At 46.5% G+C, this 26,533-nt stretch overlaps 1 protein-coding gene across 9 annotated transcripts in view; it reads right to left on the bottom strand.

Moving 5' to 3' along the window:
• PTP4A3 (protein tyrosine phosphatase 4A3) overlaps window positions 1–26,533 on the bottom strand; it is a 176,891-nt gene that overhangs the window by 17,622 nt on the left and 132,736 nt on the right. For all 9 annotated transcript variants that reach the window (XM_038390137.2, XM_038390136.2, XM_038390143.2 and 6 more), the window contains one exon: window positions 17,310–17,402. In XM_038390137.2, coding sequence (XP_038246065.1) covers window positions 17,310–17,402 — 93 coding nt within the window. The remainder of the gene's footprint in view (window positions 1–17,309; window positions 17,403–26,533) is intronic.

Here is a 26,533-nt window from a genome sequence, read left to right as displayed (position 1 = left end):
TACAATTCTCCCTTCCCCCCACTGGGGCAGACTGCTTTCACCACACACCCAAGTGTAACTGAATTAAAGCTTTAGGTGACTCTAAACCCCACCATCAGCAGGAAGGTTTAGAAGCACACTTCCCAAGAGATTTACAGTGCAGTCTGACTCTCCAAAGAGACAGGGTGGCTGAGAATTGCAGAAATGACTAGTGATTTTGGAGCACCCAACTTCAGGCAACTTAAAGGGTTCAAAAAGTGCCAACCCTCTGGCGATCAGGCCCCAAAGAAGCATCTCAAGTCACGCACCCAAAACAAGCAGCCTTTTGAAAAGGAAGATGCACAAGTTTCAACAAGGACGAAAGAGAAGGAGGACAGTGGGGGTGCAGAGACATGACTGAGACCCCAAGTTGGCCTGTAGAACTACGCCTCCTTGATATGTAAAGAAAAGAGAATCCAATTTGATTCAGCAGTTGTCTGAACGTGAGTTTGCATTGGTTTAGTTGTACGAGTGCAAACCCATGTGGATGCTTCTTTTTGGTTCAGAGCAGCTTATTTTGGTCTAGCTGAAATCTGTTTCTTACTGACAAGCTAAACTGAAATAAACCTAGCTTATCTCAAAGTCAGAGAGTCCACACAATCTTTTGCATTGATTTAAGTTAAATAGGCTTAAAAGGGGTCATACCTTTAGGTGAACTAATGAAACCCTGGTTATAGACAAGCCCTCAGAGTCCTGAATATGTCTGCAAGGCTGCTGGGTGTTCTGCTTTTTTATTCCCACACAATACATGGGGAAACTCCAGAACGCTATTTCGCCGAGCCGTATTTCAAAACGGAGCGGCACTGAATCCATCAGGCCAAAAGAACAACAGGTTGGGGCATTTTATGAACACAGCATTGTGTATTCAAATAAAACAATGTGTGGCAGATTTTCTTAAAGCATTTTGACTCTTAAAAGGAGCATCTCTTTTAATTTAATGGGCCTCCAACAGTTAAAAACCCAGGCGGTGCTTCCAAACAAAAACTTGCCCACAAATGTTCAGACAGACTTCATAACAGCTTTGACTGCAGACAAAACACTGGCAGAAGTCTGTTCTGCAGCGAACTTGACTCACATAAGCCCTGACCCTGAAAAGACTTACAATCATGCATATAACTTTGAACTCAATGCAGCTGCACACATGTTCAACTCAAAAGCATGTGCACTGATGGAGTTTAGCTCAGCTTTGTTCACTCTGCTATTTGCCACATCCCCTTTGTCATTTTCTCCCCTCTTGCTGAGGTATTTATTTCCTTCACACTTTTACCTACTATAGTTTTACTCGTCCTAAATTATTTTACACACTATCCACAGCTTGACATTTCTCTTTTCATTTGTTCATTCTATTTTGCTTTCATACCACTGCTTATTTTTCCCTTTAGCCTTTTTCTTCATATTCAGTTGTATTCCTTCAATCTGATGGGGTTTTTCCCCCTTTACTAAAAGTTTCCAAATAAACTTTTACTAAACTGTTGTTTTTTGTTTTGTTTTTTTGGAGACTGGGGGAACCCACACACACGCCAACAATTTTTCATGATAAGTTTTGTTTTCAACAACAGGACAAGTTTCAATATGTTCTAACCAGATCTGCCACTAGAGAGCTCCAGTATAAAGTCAAAGCCTACGGGAAGAGGATGTGTTGACCTATATGAAATGAAATACACATGCCTCAGAGGGTCTATGTATAGTGTAATAACTTCATCCTGGTGGACTGGTCTATATGGAGGGGGATTAGTGACCAGTCTAGAGAGGCAACGCAGTCCAGTGGTCAGTAAAAGGGGCTGGAGTCAGGAGATTTGGAGTCTATTTCCAGCTCTGCCAGTGACCTGCTGCATGACCCTGGGCAAGTCACTTCACCTCTTTCCCCTCCAGCCCTTGTCTACTGAGACTGACAGCTCTCTGGGGAAGGCGATGTATCTTGCACAATGGGGCCTTGATCTTGGGTGGCACCTCTAGGCGCGAGTGCAATACAAACAGAATGTAATATATCTACTTCTGGCGGTATGGCACACTAAGGGCTGTAATGTATGAAGAGCGCCTCCCCCGAGGAGCAGAGTACAGAAACATTACTCTCTGCCAACGCAACATTGCCAATGCAAACGACATACGGTGCAGCGCAGAAAGAATGTATGTGGGCATTAACGCCTTGTACTGAAGTCCTCACTGGTATAAGGTGATAAAAATAACCCTTGAGGCTTTTTTTTTGTTTAAATCAATGATGCAATTTCAACTACCCACTGGCCATTGCTGGAGAATCGGTGCTCTGCGCATTAGGGAATCCTGCTGCCTGAGTCATCCCATCTTTTGTGGAGGGTTGCTGTGCACTCTGAAAGCACTTTGCCTCCTCACCATGCCGAGAAAGCTGAAGTTCAGGGACAGATAGTGACCACAGGTGCATAACATAAGGCTGTTAAGCCTAGAGTGATTTGGGGTTAGAACTAGTAAGTGTCAATCATACTCATTAGGCTTTAGAAAATTGGGAATAGTGGACTGAAAAGCACTTTTCCTCTTGCAGAAATTCTGTACGTCTTTGATCTGTACACGTACAACTCCGAATGTCCCTGACCCCCTGGGAATGAGTGTGATGTGATTAGAACGGTGTGTATAGAGCTCACAGGGGGCCCTGAAAGGCCTGAGCTGTACTGGCACCTTCTATCTCACTGGGGAAAGGTTCCCAACATTCCCAGCCACATCTCTCCTCCAAAAGAGAATCAAAAGCCTCTTAAACTCCTGCGTGCATGTCGTGCAGAGCGTCACACGTGGGCGAGCTTGCAGAACAAAGATTTCTGCTCCTTCAGAGACATACCCAGTAATCTCAACACACAAACAGGTTTGCATTGTGCAGCGCAGGGCCCGGGTCTGACCGGCGCAATACCCTGATTGCAGGGCCTGGTAATCACGGCATCTGCATCCTACCCAGAACCAAAGCACACTGCAATTAAGCAGCTACAGATCAAGCCCATTTGTGCTTACTGCAGACGCATCGCTTTTGTCAGTTTTCTGAGACTGCTAAGACCATGGGATGCCCTCAGGCTCTACAGATTCAAACATGGGGCATTCCATCTCCATTTGAATGGCCAGTGTCAATGAAACCCTCAGCCAAGCCACAACCCGGACACCCATGTCCAGGGACGTTAACATTTGCACATTGTGTGCATATGGAGGTGCTCAAAAGAGAAGAGGTTCACTTAACAGTGTGTGCGCACAAGGGCTATGTGCACTGTGATATGTGCGTGTGCACTCAACAAGCCCCATCCCTTGAGCACCCCCACCCGCAGGCACTGGGAGAGCACTGCAGTAGCAGAACCCAGACATGGGTTCCCCGGGGTCATTATGTGCCTATAACTCAGAAGCATGCAGATTATGCACCCTAAAATATATATAGGGTGCCTTCCACACCAGTGGAAACTCTCTGTGGTGCAGACCAGTATCAGACAGGCTTTCTCGCCTATAATGAAGCAGAAATGGATTGAGTTGGAGCGTATACGGTGGGGAGCAGGGACCGAATGTTGTACAACATCCTCACTTAACACAGTTTGGATGGGGGAAAAGATCCCTGCCAGCTCCAATGAAAGTGGGCAGCTGCCTCTTTCCCTAAGCCAGGCAGGTTGGGAGAGCTGTCAGCTCTGTGATAGCTGCTCCAGTGTTTAAAAGGGAAAACTGCTGGAGGCTTTAAGCATGGTGGGGTACTGAAACCAAAAGGGTTTGGGACCTCCCACTCCAGCCCCCTTGTTATTTATTCTGCCTTTTTATGGGCCGCTGATGGGGACATCAGCTTCCAATCCTAACCAGCTGGTTCTGCTCCCAGCTCCGTTGTAGGAATGCTCCCCAAGCAGAGCAGGGGCACCTGCATTCAGCTGGCCTATTTTACATAGGTTAATGTGTAAAATGCACAATTAAAAAAGCTGCTGCTGTTGTGAACTTTGTCTGTTATACCAACGGGACCCAAGGAAGCCCAGGGTACGGATCTGCCTTTTCTAATTCAAGATTTATGATTTGGGGAAACTATATATAAAGTGAAAAGAAAAGGAGTACTTGTGGCACCTTAGAGACTAACAAATTTATCAGAGCATAAGCTTTCGTGAGCTACAGCTCACTTCATCGGATGCATTTAGATACCCCTTTCTCAGTCTCCCCCAGCTCCTCCTGGTTTTACTTCCAAACCCCTCTTTTGCCAGCCCTCAATTCTGGTTTAGAAGCGGACTGAATGGCTGCTTCCAAACTCCGAGTCATACAGCTCACTGCTTATCGCCTCTGGACAACACACCGTAGTCCTGAGACGCACACTACCCCTGTCCTGGTCTCCACAGGCCTGCCAACGGGTCACCCACGGAGTTCTCATGCAGCCGTGATCGCCTCAGACATCCAAGTGCAATCTGTGAGGATCAGGAGTCTTGGCATGAGACGCTCCAGTCACCTTGGATGAAGATGGAGTAGGACACACCAGGACCTGTCATCTCTCCAGTCACATCTGTGTGCTATCAATAAGGGTTCCTTGCCATCTGCTTTGTTTTAAGTAAGCCAGGTTTGCAGCCTTCAAGCTAGCTGCTAATACGGCTTTTGGATATCAGTGTCACAGGTGGGGAACAACATTCCCTCTAATTTTTTCCATCCACGTGTGGAATGAATTTTGTTATGTGCGCCATATCAAGGTATGTGCGGGATGTGCATCACCAGTAGAAACAAAAACCCTAGATATCGTATATATTTTTTAAAAATTACCATAGGGATGATTACTCCTGCCAGGACAGGTTAGGAATTTTAGAACTCACTATTCCAAGAATTAAATTTAAGCGTAGGAGAGAAATAAAAATGATGAAATGCATAGACCAGTCAAACTCCTCAAATAACAGCACTCTGAAAGAATAAAATTACAGAGAATAGAATTATAGAAAAATTACAATGCACTGCAGGAAGTACCAAAAAGAAGTAACAACAACAACACAAGTATGTGTTGGGAGGTAAGTGTGAAAGACAGACACAGAGAGAGAGAGAGAGAGAGAGACGTGCTGCCTCTTTAAGTAGATCAGCACTCACCAGTCTGAAGCCTGCTTGTTCAGACACAGCAGCACCCGCCAGCAAGCTCATCTCTGTCCTGAGCCCTGTCATGACCCCTGCACCCTGCTCTGTGGAGATGGAGTACAGGGGGGAGGGGGACACCCTGACACCAGCGCCCCTCTTCCCCACTCTGCACAGCAAGCGGGAGGCTCCTGGGAGCAGCTGGCCAGGGGCTCCAAGGCAGAGGGCAGGAGTGGCATGGCAATGGCAGGGAGAGGCACCTGAAGTGCGCAGCACTTGATAGACTGTTGGGCAGCCACACAGCTTAGAGCGCACGCACGCACCCCCCCCCCCCCCGCACCCAATGTGCGTACATAACTCAGTGAGAGCTACTGTTTGTTCTGGAGAGAGAGGACGTCCTATGGCTCTTATTGTTTCAAGCACACTACTGAGACAGAGAATTTAATAGATTACCTGGCAAAGAGACCTGTTAGAACTCTAGCGTGTTACTCTCATGCCTGACCTTATCTGCAATTATTTATGATTAAAGACACAGCCCAGGCAGTTAGAAGATCTATGCCTGTTTTTTGCTGACTGACTGTCTTGAGTACTCTCTAGCTGCATCATGCAACTGCTGAGAGAGCAAAAAAATAAAAGCATAATTTTCATACCCTCTGGATGAGATAATACTAGTGGGTAACATAAGCAGCTTCGCTTGTGTCATGCCCTGAGGAATGGAACCTTTAAAACCCTGGATGTTTTATGACCCAGTGGGGGTCATATTAATACCATCCCCACTCAACTTGATTCTGCCTTCTTCTCTTTCCATTTTGAGTATGGGGATCCCTGGCAGCAATCTGCAGTCTGAATTGTGTTTATTTCAGTAGGACATTGGGCGTTACCAATGGTGAGCTACAGGAGAGGCCAGATCTGCAGTACAGAGGTGAACGTCCGCATTTTAAGAAGTGGCCTCTAAAACGGGATACTCCAGTTTCTGAGTGCTCAACGTGAGACTGTGGCTTGGATTCTCAGAGTGGCTATTGATTGCTAAGGCCAAATGAAGCCAATTGAAGTAGTGGGTGCTCAGCACCTTTAACCAAACCTACTTGCCAGTGTTTCCAGCTAGATTCCAAAACTACCAGGACTGAGAGTGGCCAACTCTCAATACCTTTGGGAATCCTCGCACGTTGTCTGTGGACATTGGGCCTGCCTTGAAGGCCCCTGGATCTAAGCAGGTACCAAACTGAATAGCTTGAACCATATTGACCTCAACTAGAAAAACAGGCTTGTAATAGGAACCGCAGATGGGGTTGATCCAAGCTCCCGCCATCTTGCATAACAAGGCTGTTTCCCAAAATCCCAGATCTGAACACCCGCAATGTTTGGGGATTAAAAAGGGCATGCAAACTTTGCATCTCAAGTCCATATCTGGATGGGAAAATAAATAAATAAGCCACTATTTCATATGGCAGCCTCCGAATGCTGCATCTGACACAAACCCCAGAAAGTCAATAGGTCCTGTAGCCTCCCCTTTTAGAGGGTTTTTCTTTTCTCTGTAATTAAGAGCAGTTAGATTTGCTTCCAAGAAAAATTCAGGGCTTTGCTTTTTCTGGAATTGTCCTCTTGTTAGAAACACCCCTTTCTTCTCATGCTGGTTTGGAAGCTTTCCTTACAATGCTCTGACTAAGGAGATGGAATTTTAGGTTTATTGGGTGAGAAAGGCTCAGCTGCCATTCCAACAGCTCAGACAGCTGCCAAAGCCACACAGCCAGGACATTACAGCTAAATTAAAATCCGGGCCGGCTTTAAATGGTTCCATGATGCCCTAAAAAAAGAGCTAAATACACAAAGCCTAAATAAACTGTCCTCACTGTTACCTTGCTCCCTTTGCGCATACAGAATGCACACATCCTCAAGGATGTCTTTTAAAGGGGGAGATTGCTGATCCTTAAAGCTGTCTCTGATCAGTGCCTGGTGAGGTCTGGATACAAAGCAGCAGTGCTCAGCTGCTCAAGAATCTCACCTCGCTTCTGTGCGGCTGGAGACTGGGAGATTAAAGGTCTCTCTCTCCACTTCCTGCTAGCACATTCACATTCGCTCCTTCTAGCAGGTTCCAGGGAGAGAGGGAGCAAAGCCCCCAGCTTTAGAAAGATGCAACATGCGTCAGGATCTCAAGGTGGTTATTTGACCCTGAGGTTGATGTGAAGCAAGTTAGAGCTCACAGGGAAATCCAGGCTGGCATGTGAAAGCACAGCTCTGGCTGCGCCTCCCGACACTAGCATGTGCCATCTCTGCAGCCTGTCTGCACAAGTCCCCCTCTCCGAGCGTTAAAGCCAGGGACTTTACAAATGTAAAAATGCACAAACAGCCCCTGAAGGCTTCCAGAACTTCAGTTTCCTTCCCTTCGCACCTAGCATTAGACAGCCGAGAGAAAAGGCCTGCACTAACTTCTCCCCGTTACAAAGATTTTAGAATTGTACATTTCGTGGTCTCAAGGAAAGTGGACTCTGGAGGTTCATAGCAGCAGGGATTCAACTATTACATAGGAATGTACTAGGCATGCCAAGTGTATAAAATCCTGTAACCTAAAGCTGGTAAAGACTTGGGCAGTCTCCCTGGGAAGTAGATAAGTATCCTGCCTTACAGATGGGAACACACACAGAGGCGAAGTGTCTTGCCTGAAGCCACAGAAAACATCAAGAGTCTGAGTTAGAACTCAGAGGGCCAATTCTGCACAAACAAACCTGCGTGAATGTGGACTAACACCATCAGAGTCTATAAGAACATCCATACCGGGTCAGACCAGTGGTCCATCTAGCCCAGTATCCTGTCTTCTGACAGTGGCCAGTGCCAGATGCTTCAGAAGGAATGAAGAGAACAGGGCAATTTAACGAGTGATCCATCCCCTGTTGTCCAGTGCCAGCTTCCGACACTCATAGGTTTAGGGACACCCAGAGCATGGGATTGCGTCCCTGACCATCTTGAGTAATATTAATTGATGGATCTATCCTCCATGAATTTAACTAATTCTCTTTTGAACCTAGTTATACTTTTGGCCTGCACAACGTCCCCTGGCAATGAGTCCCACAGGTTAATTGTGCTTTATGTGAAGAAGTACTTCCTTATGCTTGTTTTAAACCTGATTCCCATTAATTTAATTAGTCTACCCCTGGTTCTCGTGTTATGTGATAAACAACACTTCTTCACCATTCATGGTTTTATAGACCTCTATGGTATGCCCCCCGGATTAGTTGTCTCTTTTTTAAGATGAATAGTGCCACTCTTTTTTAATCTCTCATATGGAAGCTGTACCATACTCCTAATAATTTTTTTTGCCCTTCTCTGTAATTTTCTCTGTAATTCCAATTATATCTTTTTTGAGATGGGGAGATCAAAATTGCACACAGTATTCAGAGTGTGGGTTTACCATGAATTTAAATAGTGGCATGATGATCACAGAATCATAGAATATTAGGGTTGGAAGAGACCTCAGGAGGTCATCTCATTCAATCCCCTGCTCAAAGCAGGACCAACCCCAACTAAATCATCCCAGCCAGGGCTTTGTCAGGCCGGGCCTTAAAAACCTCCAAGGATGGAGATTTCACCACCTCCCTAGGTAACCGATTCCAGTGTTTCACCACCCTTCTAGTGAAATAGTTTTTTTCTAATATCCAACCTAGACCTCCCCCACTGCAACTTGAGACCATTGCTCCTTGTTCTGATATTTTCTGTCTTTTATTATCTATCCCTTTCCGAATGGTTCCTAAAATTCTGTTAGCTTTTTTGACTGTTTTTTGTCCAGTCACCTAGTGTTGTGAGATCCCTTCGTAACTCTTCACTGTCTGCTTTGGACTTAACTATCTTGAGTAGTTTTGTATCATCTGCAAACTTTGCCACTTCAACATATTTATAAATGATCTGGAAAAAGGGGTAATCAGCGAAGAGCACTGGTCCCACTATAGATCCTTGGGGGATCCTGCTATTTATCACTCTCCATTCTGAAAACAGACCATTTACTCCTACCCATTATTTCCTATCTTTTAATCCATTACTGATCCAGGAGAGAACCTTCTCTCTTATCCAATGAGGACTTACTTTGCTTAAGAGCCTTTGGTGAGGGATTTTGTCAAAGGCTTTCTGAAGGTCCAAGTACAGTGTATTCACTGGACCACTTTGTCCACATATTTGCTGACCCCCTCAGTGAATTCTAATAGATTAGTTAGACATGATTTCCCTTTACAAAAGCCATGTTGACTTTCCCCAACATATCGTGTTCATCTATGTATGATAATTCTGTTCTTTACTATAGTTTCAACCAACTTGCCTGGAAATGAAGTTAGGCTTCCCAGCCTGTAACTGGACCCTTTTAAAAAAAATCTGCATTACATTTGCTATCCACCAATCATCTGGTACAGAGTCTGTTTCAAGTGATATGTTACGTACCACAGTTAGTGGTTCTGCAATTTCATATCTGAGTTCCTTCAGAACTCTTGGGTAAATACCATCTGGCCCTGGTGACTTATTTATCAATTTGTTCCAAAACCACCTCTATTGACACCTCAATCTGGGACAGTTCCTCAGATTTGTCACCTAAAAAGAACGGCTTAGCTGTGAGACTCAAACTCACATCCTCTGCAACAAAGACAGATGCAGAGAATTCATTGAGCTTCTCTGCAGAGTGCTCCTTTAGCACTTCGATTGTCCAGTGGCCCCACTGATTGATTGGCAGGTTTCTGCCTTCTGATGTGCTTAAAAAAATTTGCTGTTAGTTTTGTGTCTTTTGCTAGTTACTCTTCAAATTCTTTTTTGGCCTGCCTAATTATACTTTCCATTTGACTGGCCAGAGTCTATGCGCCTTTCTATTTTCCTCAGTAGGATATGGCTTCCAATTTTTAAAAGATGTCTTTTTGTCTCCAGCTGCCTCTTTCGCTACATTAAAAACATAAGAACAGCCATACTGGGTCATATCAATGGTCCCTCTAGCCCAGTACGCTGTCTTCCAACAGCGGCCAATGCCAGGTGCTTCAGAGTGAATGAACAGAACAGGTAATCATCAAGTGATCAATCTCCTATTGCCCATTCTGAGCTTCTGGCAACGTTGTTTAGCTATGGTGGCATTTTTTGGTCCTCTTACTGTTTCCCCCCCCCCCCAGTTTGGAGTATACATGGAGCTTGAGCCTCTATTATTGTGTTTTTCAGAAGTTCCTATGCAGCTTGCAGGCATTTCACTCTTGGGACTGTTCCTTTTAATTTCTGTTTAACTAGACTGTTTTGAGTGGTTCCCCTTTTTGAAGTTAAGTGCTACTGTGGTAGGTTTCTTTGCTATTTTCCCCCACACAAGGATGTTAAATTTAATTACATTATGGTCACTATTACCGAGCAGTTCAGCTATGATAACCTCTGGGCCAGATTCCGTTAGCCACTTAGGACTAAATCAAGAATTGCCTCTCTGCTTGTGGATTTTAGGACTACCAGCCTCAAGAAGCAGTCATTAATGGTCTCTCAAAATTTTTTCTGCATCCCGTCCTGAAGTGGGATATGGGATAGTTGAAATCACCCATTATTACAGAGTTTTCTGTTTTTGTAGCTCCTCTAATTTCCCTTAGTATTTCACAATTATAGTCACCATCCTGGTGAAGTGGTCATTAGTGTATTCCTACTGCTATATTCTTATTATTCAAGCATTGAATTTCTATCCGGAGAGACTCTATGCCCTGGTCTACACTAGGAGTTGAGGTCGAATTTAGCAGCGTTAAATCGATTTAACCCTGCACCCGTCCACACGACGAAGCCCTTTTTTCCCCCCGACTTAAAGGGCTCTTAAAATCGATTTCATTACTCCACCGCTGACAAGGGGATTAGCGCTGAAATCGGCCTTGCTGGGTCTAATTTGGGGTACTGTGGACACAATTAGACGGTATTGGCCTCCGGGAGCTATCCCAGAGTGCTCCATTGTGACCACTCTGGACAGCACTCTCAACTCAGATGCACTGGCCAGATAGACAGGAAAAGGCCCGTGAATTTTTGAATTTCAATTTCCTGTTTGGCCAGCGTGGCAAGCTGCAGGTGACCATGCAGAGCTCATCAGCAGAGGTGACCATGATGGAGTCCCAGAATTGCAAGAGAGCTCCAGCATGGACCGAACGGGAGGTATGGGATCTGATCGCTGTATGGGGAGAGGAATCTGTTCTATCAGAACTACGTTCCAGTTTTCAAAATGTCAAAACATTTGTCAAAAATCTCCCAGGGGATGAAGGACAGAGGCCATAACAGGGACCCGAAGCAGTGCCACGTGAAACTTAAGGAGCTGAGGCAAGCCTACCACAAAACCAGAGAGGCAAACGGCTGCTCCGGGTCACAGCCCAAAACATGCCGCTTCTATGATGAGCTGCATGCCATTTTAGGGGGTTCAGCCACCACTACCCCAGCCGTGTTGTTTGACTCCTTCAATGGAGATGGAGGCAACATGGAAGCAGGTTTTGGGGACGAGGAAGATGATGATGAGGTTATAGATAGCTCACAGCAAGCAAGCGGAGAAACCGGTTTTCCCGACAGCCAGGAACTGTTTCTCACCCTGGACCTGAAGCCAATACCCCCCCAACCCACCCAAGGCTGCCTCCCGGACCCGCCAGGTGAAGAAAGGACCTTTGGTGAATGTACCTTTTAAAATACTATACATGTTTTAAAAGCAAGCATGTTTAATTATTAATTTGTCCTGGCATTCGCGGCTCTCCTGGATATACTCCCAAAGCCTTTGCAAAAGGTTTCTGGGGAGGGCAGCCTTATTCCATCCACCATGTAGGACACTATCACTCCAGGCCAGTAACACATTCTCGGGAATCACTGTAGAACAAAGCATTGCAGTGTATGTTTGCTGGTGTTCAAACAACATCCGTTCTTTATCTCTCTGTGTTATCCTCAAGACAGTGATATCATTCATGGTCACCTGGTTGAAATAGGGTGCGTTTCTTAAGGGGACATTCAGAGGTGCCCGTTCCTGCTGGGCTGTTTGCCTGTGGCTGAACAGAAATGTTCCCCGCTGCTAGCCATGGGACGGGGGGGAGGGACTAGCCATGCACTGCGGGGAGGCAAAATGCGACCTTGGAACGAAAGCACGTGTGCTATGTATGTAATGTTAACAGCAAGGTTTACCGTGAAAGAGTGTACCCATTGTTCTATAAAATGTGTCTTTTTAAATACCACTGTCCCTTTTTTTTTTTTCCTCCACCAGCTGCATGTGTTTCAAGGATCACAGGATCTTCTCCTTCCCAGAAGCTAGCAAAGATTAGGAGGAGGAAAAAACGCACTCACGATGAAATGTTCTCTGAGCTCATGCTGTCCTCCCACACTGACAGACCACAGATGAATGCGTGGAGGCAGACAATGTCAGAGTGCAGGAAAACACAAAATGACCGGGAGGAGAGGTGGCCGGCTGAAGAGAGGGCTGAAGCTGAAAGGTCGTGGCAGCGTGATGAGAGGAGGCAGGATTCAATGCTGAGGCTGCTGGAGGATCAAACTAATATGCTCCAGCGTATGGTTGAGCTGCAGGAAAGGCAGCAGGAGCACAGACCGCTGCTACAGCTCCTGTGTAACCAACCGCCCTCTTCCCCAAGTTCCATAGCCTCCTCACCCAGACGCCCAAGAACGCGGTGGGGGGACCTCCGGCCACCCAGCCACTCCACCCCAGAGGATTGCCCAAGTAACAGAAGGCTGGCATTCAATAAGTTTTAAAGTTTTAAACTTTTAAAGTGCTGTGTGGCCTTGTCCTTCCCTCCTCCACCACCCCTCCTGGTACTTCTCTCCTCCACCACCCCTCCTGGGCTACCTTGGTAGTTATCCCCCTCTTTGTGTGATGAATTAATAAAGAATGCATGAATGTGAAGCAACAATGACTTTATTGCCTCGGCAAGCAGTGATCGAAGGGAGGAGGGGAAGGTGGTTAGCTTGCAGGGAAGTAGAGTGAACCAAAGGGCAGGGGTTTCATCAAGGAGAAAAACAGAATTTTCACACCATAGCCTGACCAGTCATGAAACTGGTTTTCAAAGCTTCTCTGATGCGCACCGTGCCCTTTTGTGCTCTTCTAACCGCCTTGGTATCTGGCTGTGCGTAACCAGCAGCCAGGCGATTTGTCTCAACCTCCCATCCTGCCATAAACGTCTCCCCCTTACTCTCACAGATATTGTGGAGCGCACAGCAAGCAGTAATAACAGTGGGAATATTATTTGCTGAGGTCTAACCGAGTCAGTAAACTGCGCCAGCGTTCTTTTAAACATCCAAATGCACATTCTACCACCATTCTGCACTTGCTCAGCCTGTAGTTGAACAGCTCCTGACTACTGTCCAGGCTGCTTGTGTATGGCTTCATGAGGTAGGCTGGGTCTCCAAGGATAACTATAGGCATTTCGCCAGGTTTCAGAGTAGCAGCCGTGTTAGTCTGTATTCGCAAAAAGAAAAGGAGTACTTGTGGCACCTTAGAGACTAAAATTTATTTGAGCATAAGCTTTCGTGAGCTACAGCTCACTTCATTGGATGCATTTGGTGGAAAATCAAATGCACCAAATGCATCCGATGAAGTGAGCTGTAGCTCACGAAAGCTTATGCTCAAATAAATTTGTTAGTCTCTAAGGTGCCACAGTACTCCTTTTCTTTTTATAGGCATTTCAACATCCCCCACGCTTATTTTCTGGTCTGGGAAGAAAGTCCCTTCCTGCAGCTTTTGAAACAGACCAGAGTTCCTGAAGATGTGAGCGTCATGCACCTTTCCCGGCCATCCCACGTTGATGTTAGTGAAACTTCCCTTGTGATCCACCAGTGCTTGCAGCACTACTGAAAAGTACCCCTTGCGGTTTATGTACTCGCTGGCTTGGTGCTCCGGTGCCAAGATAGGGATATGGGTTCCGTCTATGGCCCCATCACAGTTAGGGAATCCCATTGCAGCATCCACTATGACCTGCACATTTCCCAGGGTACCCTTGGTATCAGCAGATCTTTGATTGCGTTGGCTACTTGCATCACAGCAGCCCCCACAGTAGATTTGCCCACTCCAAATTGATTCCCGACTGACCGGTAGCTGTCTGGCGTTGCAAGCTTCCACAGGGCTATAGCCCCTTGCTTCTCAACTGTGAGGATTGCTCTCATCTTGGTATTCTTGCGCCTCAGGGAAGGGGAAAGCAAATCACAAAGTTCCATGAAAGTGCCCTTATGCATGCAAAAGTTTCACAGCCACTGGGAATCATCCCAGACCTGCAACACTATGCGGTCCCACCAGTCTGTGCTTGTTTCTCGGGCCCAGAATCAGCATTCCACCACATGAGCCTGCCCCATTAGCACCATGATGCCCACATTGCCAGGGCACGTGCTTTGAGAGAAGTCTGTGTCCATGTCCTCATCACTGTGCTGACATCGTCTACTCGCCCGGTATCGCTTTGCCAGGTTCTGGTGCTGCATATACTGCTGGATAATGCGTGTGGTGTTTAATGTGTTCCTAATTGCCAAAGTGATCTGAGCGGGCTCCATGCTTGCCGTGGTATGGCGTCTGCACAGAAAAAAGGCTCGGAACGATTGTCTGCCATTGCCCTGACGGAGGGAGGGGCAAGTGACGACATGGCTTACAGGGTTGATTACAGGGAATTAAAATCAATAAAGGGGGGTGGCTTTGAGAGAAACTCAATGGCCCCCTCAAGGATAGAACTCAAAACTGGGTTTAGCAGACCGTTGATTTCACAGAGGGAGGAGAAAATGAATACAAAACAAATCTGGTCTATTTCTTGTTTTGAGCCACTTCATCTATCTTTATACATCTTGCTAGCAGCAGACTGTGCAGTACGACTGCTAGCCATCGTCATCTCCTGGGTGCTCGGCAGAAGACGGTGCAGTATGACTGCTGGCCATCATCTTCTGCTAGCTGCAGATTAAAAGACAGTGCACTGCCGGTAGGACTCAATCACCATGAGATGAAACAAGGGAAACGACCTGGCTGGGTCACTCCCATGTTTGCCCAGGCACCCGGTTAAAAGAGCACCCAGGACTACGTCGACGACGGCTACCAGTCATACTGCACTGTCTGCTGCCAAAAGGCAATAAACTGCTGCTGTGTAGCAATGCAGTACTACGTCTGCCAGCACCCAGGAGACATACGGTGACGGTTAGCTGAGCGGGCTCCATGCTTGCCATGGTATGGCGTCTGTACAGGTAACTTAAGAAAAAGGCGCAAAACGATTGTCTGCCCTTGCTTTCATGGAGGGAGGGAGGGAGGGAACGGGGGCCTGACGCTATGTACCCAGAACCACCTGCGACAATGTTTTAGCCCCATCGGGCACTGGGATTTCCACCCAGAATTCAAATGGGTGGCAGAGACTGCAGGAACTGTGGGATAGCCACCCACAGTGCAACGCTCGGGAAGTTGACGGTTGCCTCGGTACTGTGGACACACTCCGCCGACTACATGCACTTAGAGCATTTGTGTGGGGACACACACAATCAACTGTATAAAAACGGCTTTCTACAAAACTGACTTCTATAAATTCGACCTAACTTCGTAGTGTAGACATACCCTATGGTACTGTTTGATTCATTTAAAATTTTTATTATATTTGACTCTTTGCTTTCTTTCACATATAGTGCTCCCCCTCCCTCCAGCACAACCTACCTTGTCATTTCTATGTATTTTGTACACTGGTATTACGGTGTACCATTTATTATCCTTGATCCACCAAGTTTCTGTGATGCCTATTATACCACTATCCTCATTTAATACCAGGTATTTAATACCCCTCCCCTCAGAGAGGTATCCTCAGTGCAAGGGGATATCATGACATCATCTGGAAGGAGAATCCCAACTATGGGCTCATTTCCCTCCGCTCCAGCTTCATGTTCTTCCTCGAGACTTCCATCCTCCTCAACAGCACAGAGGCTGTCAGACTGAGGATAGGACCTCTTGGAAAGTCTCCTCTATGTACCTCCTTGTCTCCCTTACTTCCTCCAGTTCAACCACTTTGGTCTCAAGAGCCCGTACTCCATCTCTGAGGGCCAGGAGCTGCTTGCACTGAATGCACACATATGCCACCTGTGCCGAAAGCAGGTAACCATACATGCTGCATTAGTGCAATCAATTGGATAGCCTCCACTCTGCTGCTGGACTTCCGCCTGCATTATTTTTACTCTTGCAGGGATGCATGTGTGTACACATTTTGAATCTATTCTACCATAACAACGTAGAGATTTCGGCTCCAGAGTTCCTGGTTTCCAGTCCTGTGCTCACTGCATCCTTCTCTCAGAAGTCGTAATGACGTATCTATTACAGTGGTATGTTCTCCCGGAGACACACGCATACATAGGAGATACAAGGCAGCAGCTGATGATGAGACACTGGGTTTATTTCAGGGATACTCAATAGACGGGCCGTGAGCCAAATATGGACCACCAGATGCATCTGAACTGACTGATCTTTTTATTTACTTATCATCATCATGATTGTTGTTATTTTTGTATTATTTTCTCTGGAGTCTGGACCTCGACTATACCTTGACCAAGAAATTTGGACCTTAACAAAAAATAATTGGTTACCCCTGGTTTATTCCTTTCCCCTTTAAAGTGATCAGCATCTTTATAGCCTTTAGTCACAAAGCAACTGAACTCTCCTATCACTTTACCACTTCAAGGAAGCTATAATAGCTGCTGAACAGAAGCATGAGCTCCAAAGGCAGCTGCTAGCTGAGAAGTTAATGGAAGGGTCTGTGACGGCAACAAAGCAAATATTTACAAAACTGAAACATATGGGAGAGATGGGGACCAACAGGTACTGCCTAAGCTTGGGCATCAATGCCTTGGGTAGAGAAGGGGCTTCCAGCGAAGGGATCTGATCCAATCATTCCCAGCACAGGGTACATACGTCAGCACAATTACTTCAGGCCGTGACTAGCAGTCTAGGCCCAATGCCTGGGTGTGCCCTGCCTCCTTCGGCCCCAAGTGGAAGCTGGGCTGCTCTGAACTCCAGCAGGGTTTGGCATGGCCTTGGCTCTGCATGTCGGAAAGGGAGGATGCGGGCACTGTCTAGTAAAGTGGAGGTCACGCTCGAGGAGAGAGGGTGTACTCCAGAGAAATAAGGAGAACTGATCTAGTCCATCTCCCCTGCACTGTAACAGGCTGGCTTCCATAAGGCTGGCTGTACCCAGATTCAAAAGCCTCCCGCAATAGCTGGTTGCTCATCCCCGAACCCTGGGAGAGAGACCGAAAGGGGCTACTAGAGAGGGGACACTCTGGTCAGGATCAACAGCCCTGAAGAGGCTACGTACCATTACTGTGATGCCATCCTTCTCCAGGGGAGTCTTGTCGTAGGTCACTTCGCAGACCCGCACGACTGTTGTCGCGCCGTACTTCTTCAGATCCTGGAAAGGGAAGGGGAGACTCCTTACTTACAGACACACCTTCTCTATAGCAATCCTACCAGAGGGAAGAAAGGCACGTGGCCTCTCTTCTCACCTGTGCTATTTGTGTGGCTCTCCTTCCAGATATAGACTCAGCCTGGCACTGAAACAAGTGCAAGCACAAATCACATGCTGAGTGAGCTGGGCACACGTGTAAGTGCCAGGCTGAGTCAGGACCAGGATGGGTATGGTGAGGTGCTCAGGGAGAGGTTTAGGGCTGCAAGAAGTTTTTACCCTCTGCATTCACCACATTTACATTCATGATCCCCTTAATCCTCCCACCAGCCCCTCCAACATGGCTCCCCCTGACTCCTTTCCGGTGTTGGCCCTGAAAACAAAATCCTCCAACACACACAATTCACCCGTTATGGCATAGCCTGTATGTGGTCAGAACACAAGCCCATAAACCAAAACGTCCCAACAATTCTGGCAGAAACCAACTCACTGGGACCTTGGGCAAGTCAGCACCGGTGTGATGCTTTGGGGGTCCACCCAGACCAGTAAGGGGGTCTGTTAACACCTGCCCGGTAGCCTCAGGTGCCCATAAGCTGTGCAGCTTTGGCCGAGCCCCGACAACAGCACCATGTCCACAGCATAAAGGTCTCCCCCTGCACTTTCATCCTCCAGTTACTCCTTTGCAGGGTGACCCCAAAAGCCCTTCCAATTTGCAGTCTCCCCAAAACTGTCTCCCCTGAAGTATCTGGTCCCTCTTGCTGAACGCTGTCAGAGGTAACACCAACTTCAATGCCTCCAAAGAGCCAGTCCATACAACAGCTTGGGTTAGACACGGCCCTTTAGTACCCAGCACTGAGCTGGTCTGTGGTAAAACTTAAGTTTATTAACAAAGAACACAGATTCAAGTGATTTCAAGCTAGCATGGAAGAGATTCGAAAGGGTGACAAACTAAACCAAACCAGCACGCGTTCTAGTGTCTAATCCTTAACTCTCGCCCAATATAGCTTCTTCCTCACACCACGCTGTTAGCATTCTCCAGCATGATTGGCTGTTCCAGCCAGGATCCACCCTCCCCTGCTATGAAATGGGGATTGTGCCACATGTCTGGCACAGGCGTTATGAGGATTAATTTGTATTTGTACAATAAGGCAGAAGAGCACCGAAGGGGCTATGTACTGGGATGGAGAAGCCTCCTTTTCCCTACGCAGGAAAATATCTTTCGTAGAATCACAGAATATCAGGGTTGGAAGGGACCTCAGGAGGTCCTCTAGTCCAACCCCGTGCTCAAAGCAGGACCAATCCCCAACTAAATCTTCCCAGACTCGTATCCAGCTTCTCATTCACTGTAATCCCCAGGTCCTTTTCTGCAGAACAGCTGCCTAGCCATTTGGTCCCCAGCCTGTAGTAGTGCATGGAATTCTTCTGTCCTAAGTGCAGGACTCTGCACTTTTCCTTGTTGAACCTCATCAGATTTCTTTTGGCCCAATCCTCTAATTTGTCTAGGACCCTCTGTATCCTATCCCTACCCTCCAGCATATCTACCACTCCTCCCAGTTTAGTGTCGTCTGCAAACTTGCTGAGGATGCAATCCACGCCATCCTCCAGATCATTAATGAAGATATTGAACAAAACCGGCCCTAGGACCGAACTTTGGGGCACTCCACTTGATACCGGCTGCCAACTAGACATGGAGCCTACCTGTTGAGCCCGACAATCTAGCCATCTTTCTATCCACCATATAGTCTATTCATCCAGCCCATACTTCTTTAACTTGCTGGCAAGAATACTGTGGGAGACTGTGTCAAAAGCTTTGCTAAAGTCAAGGAATAACACGTCCACTGCTTTCCTCTCATCCACAGAGCCAGTTATCTCGTCATAGAAGGCAATTAGATTAGTCGGGCATGACTTGCCCTTGGGGAATCCATGCTGACTGTTCCTGATCACTTTCCTCTCCTCTAAGTGCTTCAGAATTGATTCCTTGAGGACCTGCTCCATGATTTTTCCAGGGACTAAGGTGAGACTCAGGTGACTGGCCTGTAGTTCCCTGGATCCTCCTTCTTCCCTTTTTAAAAGATGGGCACTACATTAGCCTTTTTCCAGTTGTCTGGGACCTCCCCCGATCGCCATGAGTTTTCAAAGATAATGGCCAATGGCTCTGCAATCACATCCGCCAACTCCTTTAGCACTCTCGGATGCAGCGCATCCGGCCCCATGGACTTGTGCTCGTCCAGCTTTTCTAAATAGTCCTGAACCACTTCTTTCTCCATAGGGGGCTGGTCACCTCCTCCCCGTGCTGTGCTGCCCAGTGCAGTAGTCTGGGAGCTGATCTTGTTCGTGAAGACAGAGGCAAAAAAAGCATCGAGTACATTAGCTTTTTCCACATCCTCTGTCACTAGGTTACCTCCCTCATTCAGTAAGGTCCCTACACTTTCCTTGACTTTCTTCTTGTTGCTAACATACCTAAAGAAACCCTTCTTGTTACTCTTAACATCTCTTGCTAGCTGCAACTCCAAGTGTGATTTGGCCTTCCTGATTTCACTCCTGCGTGTCCAAGCAATATTTTTATGTTCTTCCCTGGTCATTTGTCCAATCTTCCACTTTAAGCTTCTTTTTTGTGTTTAAGATGGGCTAGGATTTCACTGTTAAGATAAGTTGGTCGCCTGCCATATTTACTATTCTTTCTACACATCGGGATGGTTTGTCCCTGTAACCTCAATAAGGATTCTTTAAAATACAGCCAGCTCTCCTGGACTCCTTTCCTCCTCATGTTATTCTCCCAGGGCATCCTGCCCATCAGCTCCCCGAGGGAGTCAAAGTCTGCTTTACTGAAATCCAGGGTCCGTATTCTGCTGCTCTCCTTTCTTCCTTGTGTCAGGATCCTGAACTCGACCATCTCATGGTCGCTGCCTCCCAGCTTCCCATCCACTTTTGCTTCCCCCTACTAATTCTTCCCGGTTTGTGAGCAGCAGGTCAAGAAGAGCTCTGCCCCTAATTGGTTCCTCCAGCACTTGCACCAGGAAATTGTCCCCTACACTTTCCTTACACTTCCTGGATTGTCTGTGCACCGCTGTATTGCTCTCCCAGCAGATATCAGGGGGATTGAAGTCTCCCATGAGAACGAGGGCCTGCGATCTAGTAACTTCCGTGAGTTGCTGGAGAAAGCCTCGTCCACCTCATCCCTTTGGTCCGGTGGTCTATAGCAGACCCCAACCACGACATCACCCTTGTTCTTCACGCTTTTAAACTTAATCCAGAGATTTTCTGCAGTTTCATACCGGAGCTCTGAGCAGTCATACTGCTCTCTTACATACAATGCAACTCCCCCACCTTTTCTGCCCTGCCTGTCCTTCCTGAACAGTTTATATCCATCCATGACAGTACTCCAGTCATGAGTTATCCCACCAAGTCTCTGTTATTCCAATCACATCATAATTCCTTGACTGTGCCAGGACTTCCAGTTCTGCCTGCTGGTTTCCCAGACTTCTTGCATTTGTGTATAGGCACTTGAGAACTCGCTGATCGTCCCTCTTTCTCAGTATGAGGCAGGAGCCCTCCCCTTTCATGCTCTCCTGCTCGTGCTTCCTCCCGTTATCCCACGTCCCCATTTACCTCAGGGCTTTGGTCTCCTCCCCCAGTGAACCTAGTTTTTAAAGCGCTCCTCACTAGGTTAGCCAACCTGCTTGCGAAGATGCTCTTCCCTCTCTTTGTTAGGTGGAGCCCGTCTCTGCCTAGCACTCCTCCTTCTTGGAGCACCATCCCATGGTCAAAGAATCCAAAGCCTTCTCCCCGACACCACCTGCGTAGCCATTTGTTGACTTCCATGATTCGACGGTCTCTACCCAGGCCTTTTCCTTCCACGGGGAGGATGGACGAGAACACCACTTGCGCCTCAAACTCCTTTATCCTTTTTCTCAGAGCCATGTAGTCTGCAGTGATCTGCTCAAGGTCATTCTTGGTGGTATCACTGGTGCCCACGTCGAGAAGCAGGAAGGGGTAGCAATCCGAGGGCTTGATGAGTCTTGGCAGTCTCTCCGTGAATCCTAGCTCCTGGCAAGCAGCAGACTTCTTGGTTTTCCCAGTCAGGGCGGCAGATAGATGACTCAGTCCCCCTGAGGAGAGAGTCCCCGACCACCACCATCCGCCTCCTTCTCTTGGGAGTGGTGGTCACGGAACCCCCATCCCTAGGACAGTGAATCTCATGCCTTCCAATCGGCGGAGTCTCCTTCTGTTCCCTTCCCTCAGATGTATCATCTAGTCCCCTCTCCACATTAGTACCTATGGAGAGAACATGAAAATGGCTACTTACCTGTATCTGCGTTGATGATACATGGATGTTCCCCTTTCTTCTTCTGGAGGTCACACGCTGTGAAATTTCTTCACCCCGCTGCGCAGCCTGCTCTGAATCTTCAGAATGTTGTGTCTGTAGAAGCACATCCTGACGTCTGTCCAGTAAATCTTCAGTTTCTCTTATGCAACGCAGGGTCTTTGGACATCTTTCTGGACATCGCTCCAGCAGGGACTGCAATGCGCGATCTTCCCGCAACTTCACTACAAGCTACTTTTTCCCACATAAAGGTACGTGTCAGCATTAAAAACGTTTGTCAGATCTGCCGAGTCTAGCACTGATGCAGCTCAGCTGATTAAGCTTTTGGGGCAGAGTGGGTTGTTTTGTTCTGACAGTCCTTAGAGTGGGGCTTTGGCATACTTGGGGTGACTGTAATGAGTAGCAGTGTAGTTAGTTGGTTAGAGCAGTGGACTGGGGTTCAGGAAACCTGGATTCTATTTCCAGCTCTTCTACTGACCTGTCTCATGACCCTGGGCAAGTCACGTCACTGCTCTGTGCCCATTTCAGCTCTTCTGGGCAGAGAGTGTCCTTCACTCTGTGTTTATACAGCACCTAGCACAATGGGGCCCTGATCTTATAATAGTTACTGGCATCTAACCCTGCTCAGAGCTCAGCTACATGACACTGTGGTTAAAGGGCCTGGGTCCTGCCTAGAGAGATTTGGACAAAAACCTTCATGTAAACAAGGTTTAAGAGGCAGACAAATGTTAAATCACAGGGCATGAAGACAGAAAATCTGGTGTAGGCAAGAGTGGGATATTTTTAAGCTACAGCAAAAAAGGCTGGACACCTTCACTGCTCCTTCAAGTCGTAAACACAAGCAAGGACATTTATTTTGAATCCAAGGAGGTATGCAAAAGCTCATCTTGTTGCCCACGAAACCAATCAACATCCATGGACAACATAACCAATTCTAGGAAAATGAACGGCTCAAAACAGCACATTGGCTATGGTCCCAAGTGCTCAACAGAGCAATACCAGAGAGAATTTTTAGCTCCACGCACAGATAAAGTGAGCGCTCTCTCATCTGTCCTCGGCTACAGTGTGTTTCCGTCTGGCTCTGCATCACACACGCATTGGCCCCAAGAATTCCAGTAAGACTGCGCACTGCAAACACTTCACCAGTTTCCCCCCCAGGAATGTTTGCAGCAGACAGGAGACAACTGGTCCAATTAACAGGGCCCTGATAGGAAGTTGGACCCGGAATCTATTCTTGGCTCTGCCACTGATCTGCTGAGTGACCATGGGCAAGTCCGTTTCCTCTCGCACTCTCTGTCTTGTCTATTTAGATGACAAACTCCCTGAAGCAAGGAATGTCTCTTGTTCTAAGTTTGTACAGTAGGGCCCTAATCTCAGGGTGGGGCACTGTGTGTTTTACAGCAGCGCCTAGTTAACAATAACACAGTGATGTATAAAATCCTGCGAGTTTCCTCCTTCCCAATAAAACGCTTGTGGTGCACAAGAACAGTGATCCAGACACACAGTAGAAGGAAGAGATGGAAGAGAACATCTATAGTATTAACTGGAGTGATGTATATCAGACAAGGGAGGTAACTGTCCCGCTGTACTTGGTTCCAGTGTGGCCTCAGCTGGAGTGCTGCGTCCAGTTCTGGGCACCACACTTGAGGAAAGATGTGAACAAACTGGAGTCCAGAGGATAACAACAAAAATGATAAAAGGTTTAGAAACCTGACCTATGAGAAAAGGTTACAAAAATTGGGCATGATTAGTCTAGCGAAAAGTCAACAGAGTGGGGCCCCAATAACAGTCTTCAAATACATTAAGGGTTGTTACAAAGAGGATGGTGATCAATTGTTCTTCACGTTCACTTAAGGTAGCATGAGAAATAAGGGGTTCATCTGCAACAAGGGAGATTTAGGTTAGATAGTAGGAAAAACTTTCTAAGTATACGGGTAATTCAGCTCTGGAAGAGGCTTCCAGGGGAGACTGTAGAATTCCCATCACTGGAGGTTTCTAAGAACAGGCTGGACAAATGCCTGTCAGCGATGGTCTAGATTTATTTGGTCCTGCCTCAGCGCAGGGGACTGGACTTGATGACTTTGAGGTCCCTTCTAGCCCTATATTTCTATGATTCGATGATCCATCTTGTCTTCTGCCAGTACAGTTATTGCTTGTAGTATATTCCTCCAGTGCTCTGTCCAGTCCAAATTTTTAGTTGCTCAAGCAGTGGGGCTTCCACTACGTCCCTGAGAAACATGCAGAAATATTTTGGTATAGACAGATGTATCATTGCGGCGGGGGGGGGGGGTAAATGAGCCTCACTAGCATCTCAGAACACAAAAATGACCATCCAATAAGCACCATTCAGTGTGTTCGGCTTACTATTATGCTTCTATGGTCTCCATCAGTCCAGGATCTGAGCATCTCAACTGTGAAAGTATTTATCCTCACAGTGTCCTTGTGACATAGGGCAGTGCTATTATCTCCCATTTTACAACTGAGGAACAGAGTGACTAAGTGACTTTCCCATGGTTACAGAGGATGTCTGTGGCAGTGTAAAAGTGTGTGACCACACTGTGAACATGACAGGTTTCAGAGTAGCAGCCGTGTTAGTCTGTATTCGCAAAAAGAAAAGGAGTACTTGTGGCACCTTAGAGACTAACAAATTTATTAGAGCATAAGCTTTCGTGAGCTACAGCTCACTTCATCGGATGTGATGTGAGCTGTAGCTCACGAAAGCTTATGCTCTAATAAATTTGTTAGTCTCTAAGGTGCCACAAATACTCCTTTTCTTACTGTGAACATGTAATTCCCCAATGTTAGGTGCTCAGAGGACTGAGCAATTTTCTTCCCCAGATGGGACCAAAGTCAAAGGTATCGTTCCTGTTTACGTCAGGGCTGACTTTAGCCATTAATGCTTTGCAGATTCCTTACGATTATTGTGAACATTTTCACACCATCGCTATGTTTTCTAACAAGCACAGGTGACATCTCCCGTCATGTTTTATTGCACATCCTGAGCAGCTCATTAAAAAAAATAAACCTGACAAACAAAGATAGTCAGAGTGCTGGAGTGATGACAGCTGCTTCAGATTTCAGTGCAATAAGCAGTTAGCCAGTACGTGCTCACTCACTTTAGTGACACACACAATCCCATGGAGCCAGATGTGGAACCACTGATTCTTATGAACTTTAGTGGAATACACTTTTTAAACCACTGCCAGCTTGAAATTAATTTTTTTAACCTACTATTGGTGCAAGTAACACTGAAGAGGACTATAAATAATGATTTCTTTATCCTTTTGTGCATCTGACAGCATTTTGTGTGGTTAGTTTTACTGCTTTCCTTATATTTCCAGTCAGCTGATCTGTTTCCTGTGCTGTTTGATGCTTGTCTTTCACACAGCAAGAGAGGAGAGAAAACCCTTTTAATAAAATAGAGAAAGGTAATTGTAAAACTGCAAAATCTGGTAGGGGGACTCTGCGTGCAAGTAAAATTTGAAGCTATTTTAAACTCTTTTTGAAATGGACCAGACGTTAAAAGTTGACCGTGTCCCTTTAAGAAACACAGTATTGTAAAAGAGGCTATTAATACTCAACTACAGGTACCAGAGTCTATGCCTAACACAGTAATAAAGAAGAAAAGTGACTTGATCACTGTCTAAGCATCTACATGGGGAACAAATATTTGACAATGGGCTCTTCAATCTAGCAGGCAAAGGGATAACACGATCCAATGGCTGGAAGTTGAAGCCAAACGCATTCAGACTGGAAACAAGACGTACTGTTTTTTTTTTTTGTTTTTTTGTTTTTTTTTAAGTATGAGGATAATTAGCCACTGGAATAACAAGTGTCATGGTGGATTCTCCCCCTCACTGATAATTTTTGCATCAAAGTTGGATGTTTTTTCTAAAAGACCTGCTCTAGGAACTATTTTGGAGATGTTCTAGGGCCTGTGCTATATAGGACATCAGACTAGATGTTCAGAATGGTCCCTTCTGGCCTCAGACTCTGCAAATCTATGAAAGTTGGGAGCCAGACTGCATGCAACATGAAGTGGAGGCTAAACTGCATACAATCCAATTGAACCCAAAGTCCAACTGCATTTCAGTTTGTTGCTCTACGCTTAAAATAAACTGTGTCTAACCACCAGTACCCTTCTCACTTATGCAGGTGCAAGTCTTCAAAAGAAAGAATATAGATTTGCTTTTACAACGCTGTCCAAAACCCCCCACTTCTGATGTGAGAGATTAGTATTTTTAGGTTCCGGGTCCACCACTTGTTTCAGTTTCACTCACCAATGCAGTAAGGATTTTGCAAGTTACATAGGTCACCTTCTTGACCAACCGGAGAGTCTTGTTGCTACATCCCTCAAGCAATTTAGCTGGATGCTCCAGGCAGTCAGAGAGTTGGTCCACTTCCAGCATGGCTTATCACCTGGATCATGGACTGGCCTTGAACTTTGATCTGACAAAATCAGCTAACTTACACTTTATGGAAAATCATCTGAATTGCTTCTTGCCTGAATGTGGCAAATCTACTTTCATACCAGATGCTTCACAAAGTTATGAGCAAACAGCAAACCCTAGGGAAATGTTTATTGTGCTCTCCCTCTTCCCACCATGTCTAAAATGTTCCCCTTCCTTCTCCCTCCCACACACAGCATACGCACCTGCCTCCCTTCAAAATCTGTATGGCTCACACCTGCTTTGGTGGGTCCTTTGCACGTGTGAAAAGGAAGTGTCTGGTGTCAGCAGGTTTTTTGCTTCTCAGGCTCTGAAGGGATTATTTTTCCTATCTGGGACAGTTTCTTCTTTGGCTCAGAAGGGCG

This window comes from Dermochelys coriacea, chromosome 2, assembly GCF_009764565.3.
Source record: "Dermochelys coriacea isolate rDerCor1 chromosome 2, rDerCor1.pri.v4, whole genome shotgun sequence".
In the NCBI taxonomy this organism is placed as follows: domain Eukaryota; kingdom Metazoa; phylum Chordata; order Testudines; family Dermochelyidae; genus Dermochelys; species Dermochelys coriacea.
This window is presented reverse-complemented; position numbering and strand designations above follow the sequence as displayed.